Source organism: Lates calcarifer, linkage group LG19 (assembly GCF_001640805.2).
Source record: "Lates calcarifer isolate ASB-BC8 linkage group LG19, TLL_Latcal_v3, whole genome shotgun sequence".
In the NCBI taxonomy this organism is placed as follows: domain Eukaryota; kingdom Metazoa; phylum Chordata; class Actinopteri; family Centropomidae; genus Lates; species Lates calcarifer.
The window spans coordinates 15,854,418-15,862,174 of record NC_066851.1 but is presented as its reverse complement, the minus strand read 5'-3'; the positions used below and the strand labels follow the sequence as shown (position 1 = coordinate 15,862,174).

Genomic DNA, 7,757 nt, shown 5'->3' with positions numbered 1-7,757 from the left:
AGTGCACATTTTTTTTTCCATCTAAAGCAGTGAAGATGTGAGCAACAGCTTGCAGACCATCTTGTCTTCAGTTTCTTGTGATCCCCGTGTACACTGTCTTCACAGATACCGATGATAGCAGGGCTATACTGGGAAACTACTGCAGATGGTTTAAAGTCTATTAGTAAATCAAAGTAAGCTGTTATTGAGTTTCTGTATTTAAATGAATTTCTGATACAGTATAATGAATGACTGTGTGAGAGTTAAGTGTAGTTTGTACATGAAGGAGAAAGTTAAAATGTGAGTTTCACATGAAAGTGAAGCATCTAGACATTTTTATTAATTTATTATACATATGTAAAAGCTGCTACCACAGACTTTTTTTTAACTTTTTTATTTCTATCTTGTGAGAAAATATATTTTTATTCCATTATATTATATGTCAGCAGGAAGTACTTTTATCTGCAGCTGTATGTACTTGTTGCACTCCAGAGAGATATGATTTTATATGAGATAAAATGATGAAATATAATTGATTTCTTTACTTTAAAACTCCAAAGACTACGTGAAGTAGTCTAACATGCCTCCACCTGGACCAGCAACAACATCACACTAAAATTCAGCTTGAATATATGTGATGTGTCAGAAATAAAAGCGAGCCCCAGTTTTTCCACTGGGAGAATAAAAAGAGGATTTTGGAGAAACTTTTTCAAGTTTTAAAGCTGTAAAAGTGACAAAAAACAAAATGCCTTGTTATTTTGTGCTGTTGCTCCTGGGACTAATGACCCAAAGGTCCCTTGATGCTGCTGCAAGCCTCAGCAGTATTATTGCCATAAAAGGCAGCTTGAGATTTTAACTGCATGTCCATTATCCCTGACACAAACTGTTGAGTTTTGGACTGTGGAGGGCTGCAGTTTGACAAGAATCTGTAATGAAACACTTATACAAACATGACCCTGGTAATATGTTTTTGGCAAATAGGTTTAAAATGTCACTTGTCAATCACTTGTCAAAAAACAACTTGATTTTTTTTTTCTACAAATGTCTTTCTGATGTACATAACAGGTCAAAAGGGGAGAATTAACCCACAGTTCAAAGCCTCGGATCCTGCTGAAGCCCTATGGGTGTTTGAACGTGTGTGTGTGTGTGTGTGTGAGAGAGAGAGAGAGAGAGAGAGAGAGAGAGAGAGAGAGAGGTGACGGGGGGACCAGTAGGCGACCAGAGAGGCTCCCAGTATGAAAGGAAAAGTAGGATTGGAGAAGTGACGTTATCTGCTGCTGGAAAGAGGGAGGGAGAAAGAGGGACGGCTGGACTCCATTAAGCCGCAGCCTGCAGGAAAACTGTTTGGGATACTTCACTTCTTCGGCGAGTTCTTCGGGGATTTCTCTCTGTTCTTATTATCCGAAAAGACTTTCTACATGATTTAAAGAGGGGGAACTTGTTCTGTACCGTGTAGTCGACTGTTTTAGTGTTTTTTTCGTCTTTGTGAAGGTGAGTACACAGATTTAAATGTTCGCCCTCAAAGCTTTGGCTCGTTCGCCGCTATGAAATATGAAAACGTTTTGGCATTTTACGTGTTTTTGTCGTTGTCGTACCGCTTTTATTAACAACTTTTCGCAAATATTAACTGCTCGTTTGCTTTTAGACGCACTTTTTTTAAGTGAAGTTACTCCTTTCATGACCGACTGAGTGTGTGCATGCAGCCGGGGAGTTGTACGGGCTCTGCTTACATAATTAACCCCTCAGTCTATTTGTAAGAGTGCCTTTACCGTTACTTTTAACAGGTGAACCGGCTCATTTGCGGTGATAATAGCTGCCAAAGGTCCTTGTTGAACTTGTAGCCGCGGGCCTATAGCCTTTGTTCTGTCGTGTTTATTGATTAGACCGCTGTTTTGATCGCCAGGCTACTCTTTACTGGACGCCTTCAAATCAAAGAATGACATATAAGCTATAATGTAACTTTTTGGCAGCGACTTCACACGACAGGCTATGTCTTATTCCTAGCTAGTTCATGGAGAGAGGAACAGTGATGGGAAAACAGTTCATTTTTCACGTTTTGTTCCCCTTCATCCCTTCATAAATCATCTTTCAGGGTCAAATGTTCATTAATGAGCTAAGTTACCTGAGCTGTTACCTCTATAATATTACCATAGCACTGTGCCAGTGCTTTAAGAAGTACCTCCTACTTTCCTGCCTCGACATAAAGAAAAGTAGCATTATCAAAATGCAAAAACACGCCATTATTAGCATTGGTTCTGCAGACCTCAGAGGGTTAAGATTGTACTGAATCAGCAGCAAAGTGCATTTAAACGATTTAAAGTATTAAAAGGAAAAGTACTCACAGTGGTATGAACAGGTGTGGACAATATTCATAAAATACTCAGTATATCATAATACTGGTACATAACAATATATGAATGGAAGATCAATGAAAATGATTTGTGGATACAATAACTAGATGGAAATGTCTGTTGACAAAATCAAGAATCTTCATTACATCAATGCAAAAAATCATAGTGAATTTATAATATTGCCTACAATGACCGACAAGGACAGCCTTTCCTACAGGGACCTACTACAACTGGTAATATTAAACTGCCTCTCCGGAGATGTAGTGTTGGTGTTAAACAATAATTCTGAAACACTGAATCCTACATTTCTTTCCTGGTCCATGTCATTGAAACTCCTCACCTTTGGAGTGTAACACAGGCTTTGTGATATCAATGTGTAGTCTGAGCTGTGATAAACCTTATGACATCACTGTAACAACATCAGGGTCACTTTGGAAAAGAAAGATATACAAAAGAAGATATACAACTGTTTTCTTGGGCTGAGTAGTATCAACCATGATTAGTAAGCTGTCTTTGATATGTGAAATTGCTGTAGTGCCCCTTTAAAAAGGATAGCTTCCACAGTAAAGCATCATGGTATTGGAAATCTCTGACGGGTAGACCAGTGTATTTCTGTTGTCATATTACTCACCCCTAGACCCTGCCATTGTGTTTGAAAGTATTGATGTGTCTTTGGGTAAGCCTTATTTGTATTGGCATGGCACATCTAGGTGGTGGCCGATCCAATTCCATTTTATACTATTGGTTTGTTTAATCTAAAGCAGTGCTCTTAATCTGCAGAGTAACCGTCAGATACTGTAACAGCAGTGGATTATAAATGTACAGTTTCCCACAAATGTACTGGAGTAGAAAGTGGAAATATTCAAGTAAAGTACTGCACTCAAGAATATTACTGAAGTAAATGTAGTGAGTTACTTTTCACCCCTGCAAAGTGCACATGCCCAGAGACATCAGCCTAGTGTCTGTCTGAAATGTCTACAGTACATTTCTTTTTCAGTGAGGCCTTGCATGCATGGGATTTGTGCCACATTTATTCTTCTCCAGAGGGTCAAAAGGTTTCTTTTCACCCCAGTGTGACTGGATCTGACTGTGGGTCTGTTTGGCAGGATGGCGCTGGACGGGATCCGGATGCCCGATGGCTGCTACGCCGATGGGACGTGGGAACTGAAGATGCATGTTACCGACCTCCACAGGGACGTGTCGCTGAGGGTCACTGGGGAAATCCACATTGGCGGAGTCATGCTCAAACTCGTGGAGAAACTAGGTACGCGTTCATGCTGCAGTCACATGGCAGTCAGAGCAATTTATGGTGGCTTTTCAAAGCTTCTTATCTGAAGTGTAGTAAACAGGTTTGAACATAGGTGACCATGAGTCTGCAGATTTAATATACAATTCATTTGTAATAGAGTGGAAATGCTTCTGGCAGTAATAATAGCTCTTTTCTTCGATGTCTGACCTTGCACCATCCTGCTATAGCAGAGTATGTGTGTGTATCAATGGCAGACTTTTGTTATCTGTTCAGATTTCTTGGGTAATAAATACCAGTCTTTTTAAAAAAAAATAGTTACCATTCTGAGAAGTGAGATTCCACTAAGCAAATAGACCCCTTCTATGCAAAAGTACAAACTGTTTCTGAACACTGGCCAAAGTTAAGAACAGACATTTTCCAGTTTTGTAATGGCTGGGAACTCAGAAGTATGCATTTTGCCAGAGACACTGAGAGAGAATGTATGAAATCAGAGGTTGGAGATCTGTTCAAGGACAGGCTATGAAGAGAGGAAACCTGTATATTTGCTGCTATCATTGTCTTTGATATTTGTTGCTTGGAACCAGCTCAAACAGAGGTAAATGTTCCTCTTTGTTACCCTGCAGCGTACATGTATATGGGTCAGTTACCCAAGGTATAAAGAAACCATAGACAGTGCCCTCCCCCCTGTGTATCATGCAGTGTTCTGTAGCTGTAGTTATGCACTTGACAAGTTTGGGTGCGAGTAAGCATAAGAGTCCTCTGTTCCAGCCACTTGAACACTGTTCTGTTTCATGCAGGCTGGAGAAAGGTCAGTGGTGGTGGCAGGGCGATTTGGGAGTGACAGTGTGTTGTGTGTCGATGGTGCTTGAATGCTCAGCATTCCTGCAGTGCTCCAAGGTTTTATTCCCTGCCCATGGTCCCGTTTTTAGCTCTCCTGTTAGAGCTCCACATAATTGAGGTCTTTGTTCTCTGTGGTCGTCTGTGCAAGAGCAGCATCTATGCTAGGCGAGTGCTGTGTTGCTGCCGCGAGTGGGACGACATGAATTCGCTGGTTCTCCCGCCCCAGCTCCACTCAAGGCCCGGCCTTATCCATTGTTTGAGTTGTGTTCGTGCTTTTTGTTAAGGTCTTGTTGAAGGGTATGACTTTACTCAACATGACACCTCCACTGTGGTGTGGTGTGGGGAAAGTCTTTGTTACACTGGTTGGCCTGTCATAACAGCTGGATACATACGGGATAACAGTGTAGGAACTTTATAAAAGCTTTTTCTTTTAATACAAATCAAAACTGGCCACATGTTTTTGTATTGCAGTTGTATCAAGTCATATTGGGGACATTCAATCTTCATTATGATGGGAGTTGACTTCTGTTTTTGTTTTCACCATTCCTAATCTCTAGTTTTCCTTTTCTTAAGGATGTAGCTATTTTGCTGATGGCTTGACCTTTTTTAACTTTGCAGGATTCCGGTGGCTTGATTTCTTCACATCCTCACTTGACAATAGTTAAGATTTGTTGACCATGGTTTGTTGTCGTCTGTTTTTGTGCAAGAGTAAAATAACAGGACGTGGGTGTGCACGCTTGTTTGTGCCGCTGTCTTGTCAGAAATTACTGCTCGGTTACTATTCTTAAACATATTTACAGCTGCATTATCACACCACTACCACCATTACTGCAGTTAATTTAGCATACTGAAGTATGCTTGAAGGTAATAGACCCCCTTACAGAGAAACAGAACTCTTGCAGTGACATTTAACTGCTCTGTGAATGTGTATTTGTGCCTCTTGACTGGTTTCACAAAGTGAGTGTGGGGACATTTTCATTTGACTGCCACCTCGCTCCTATCCTGAGTCAACAGGTTGTTTTTGCATTGTAATCATTAACCCACCCACAACATGGTTTTTCCACATGGCCAGCCACACACTGCAGGAAGACTGTACACTGTTCATATTTTGAGTTTGAAACAGGCGGTGAAGACCCGCTTTGATTGTCCAAAAGAAATAACATCTCCAACATGATTTTTCAGTGGAAACCTTAAAAAAACAACAACACACTGTTACCGTACAATTGTTGCGTTGCGAGAAAACAATCGGTTCAAGTTACATTATGAGATAAAGCAAGCTGTTCTCATGTGACATCCTTTTGTGGGAACAATCTTCAGACCTTTCTTTTGCCAGTAGCCTGTGTTTGTACCTCCCAGCTCTCACTGGTGACAGTGCTACATATTCCTCACTGAACACCTCCTAAGTGCTGTCACATAACCCAGTGTCGGACTTGCTGATTGCTTGGATGTGGGGGTTATACATAGATACTGTACATGTGCAAATGTACATACACATACAGTGTACATGGCCCTGTGAGAAAGGACACATAGATGCCACAGAGTTTTGGCAGGCACTGCGTCCGTCTTGGAAAAAAAAAAAAAAAAAAAAAAAAAAAACGAAAGTACATCCTTGTGCAATGACAAATCTCTCTCTGCTCCCCCACCCCCCCTCTGTCTGTCTCCGTCTCTTGCACTCCAAAATGAAGGACCTCTTGTGTTTGGTAATTGCTTTCCACAAGGCTGACGGTGCCGTTTTTTTTCCTATCATGGACATTTGTTGCTGTATGCTGCTCTTTTTCCCTGAAAATTTGTATTGGTGTGTAGTAGCTTTCTGAAGCAGTACGCGTTAGTGTACAAATGCGTTGACGTCAGCTGTCTTCTACGCGTCTGCCCATGTTCTCATTAGTAGTATTTGTGCATGTGTATCCACACGTGAGCGTGGTTGTGCGGGGTCGGTGGGTGTGTCTTGTCCACATGCATCCTGCTCCCATCGTTCAACTCTTCCTGTGAGCCGCAGGTCTCCCATCCACATCGCAGGCTCAGATGGCCTTCGATAATGGATTAAATAGACAAATGCCAGGAAGGCACTTAGCTATTGATCACAGCAGCGGACGGTGCTTCCATTTCCCCTGCAGGAGAGTAGTATTTAAAGCCAGCTGATTGACCACCCTCTGGTCCCCTGTTCCTATAATCCTTTCATCCCTCTGTTGCTTTCCATCATTGCTGCTTTCTCTGACTTTGTTGATGTTTTCCAAAAGAGCTGCCCTCCTCTCTAAAAGCAAACATTGTTCCATTTAGCAGGGAAAACAAATATCTCACAAACAACATTAGCTGGCGGGAGTTTTATTGGATTTAAAGGGATTGTTCCCAAGTTACATTGCTTTTATGACTATGGCTTACAGCAAGTGGATGGGTTATCTGCGTTTTGCGCAAATGCATTGCCACCTTGCACGTGCCAAAGGTGGAAAAGACATCGTTTTCAGTGTAGTCTGGGCCTCAGACTGTCAAGCCTGTGGATAAGAATAATAAATTTTAGCTAATTGTGAAAACCGCAGAGGCAAGTCGTGGAATGAATAGCATGTTAGCGAATGTAAATTATGGGTGTGAATGATGGTGCACTTATACTCCTGGAGGTACCCCGGTTGTATTGGCTCTGCTTTGCCTCACAAAGACAGCAGAGGGTGGAGGGAGTGGACGGAGAAGAAAATGGGAGGGAAACGCAGAGGGGGGAGGGGGGGGGGGTGTGTGTGAAGTGAGGAGGGCCTGAGCTTTCTCTCTTCTCCCTGTCCCTCGTTTCCCTGTGACGTTAGCCACGCTGCTAGAATTCCATAAAAGTCTTCGATGAAGCAGGAAATGACTTCCAAGGTTTGGCATGTTGTTCTCTGGTCACTGCCGTCATTGCTGGATTCTCTGCCTCATCCACCTCCCCCCTCTCTTTCTCTCTCTTTCTCTCTCTCTCTTTCTGTCAACCCTCCCTCTTTTCCTTTCTCTCTCTTTCTCTCTTTCTTACTCCTTCCTCATCTAAATAAATTTTGTGGAAACTATTTTTATGATTTTCTCTCACATCTTTCAAGTATTGGCAGCCATATTTTAGTACCTGACACCATCCACTCCTCAAGCCACGTAGCAAGGTCTTACAATCAATAACAAACATTTAAGTACACATTGTTCACTTTCTCATGGTTTCTGACCCGGATTCATGTATGCTGACTCTTCAGTGTTCCAGAAATAGAACTTGAGCAAACTAATTGGTCTAGTGTGACTCTGATAGTTCATGTGGTTGTTTCCAATGAGGGGCCTGCAGTTTTTTGGCTGCGGTACCACCAGCCAGCCGCAGAGAACTTTTCCTTGCATGTCAG

The 7,757-nt window shown here is 42.0% G+C and overlaps 1 protein-coding gene across 4 annotated transcripts in view; it reads left to right on the top strand.

Annotated features, from left to right (window-relative positions):
- The first annotated feature begins 1,208 nt into the window (after positions 1-1,208).
- Positions 1,209-7,757, top strand: part of fermt2 (FERM domain containing kindlin 2) — a 39,549-nt gene continuing 33,000 nt past the window's right edge. For 2 of the 4 annotated variants that reach the window (XM_018663564.2, XM_018663563.2), the window contains exons 1-2: positions 1,211-1,470; positions 3,437-3,594. In XM_018663564.2, the coding sequence (XP_018519080.1) occupies positions 3,438-3,594 (157 nt within the window). In that variant the 5' untranslated portion in view covers positions 1,211-1,470; position 3,437. Of the gene's footprint in view, positions 1,471-3,436; positions 3,595-7,757 lie in introns of all 4 variants that reach the window. The other 2 variants (XM_018663562.2, XM_018663565.2) reach the window with 2 other exon arrangements.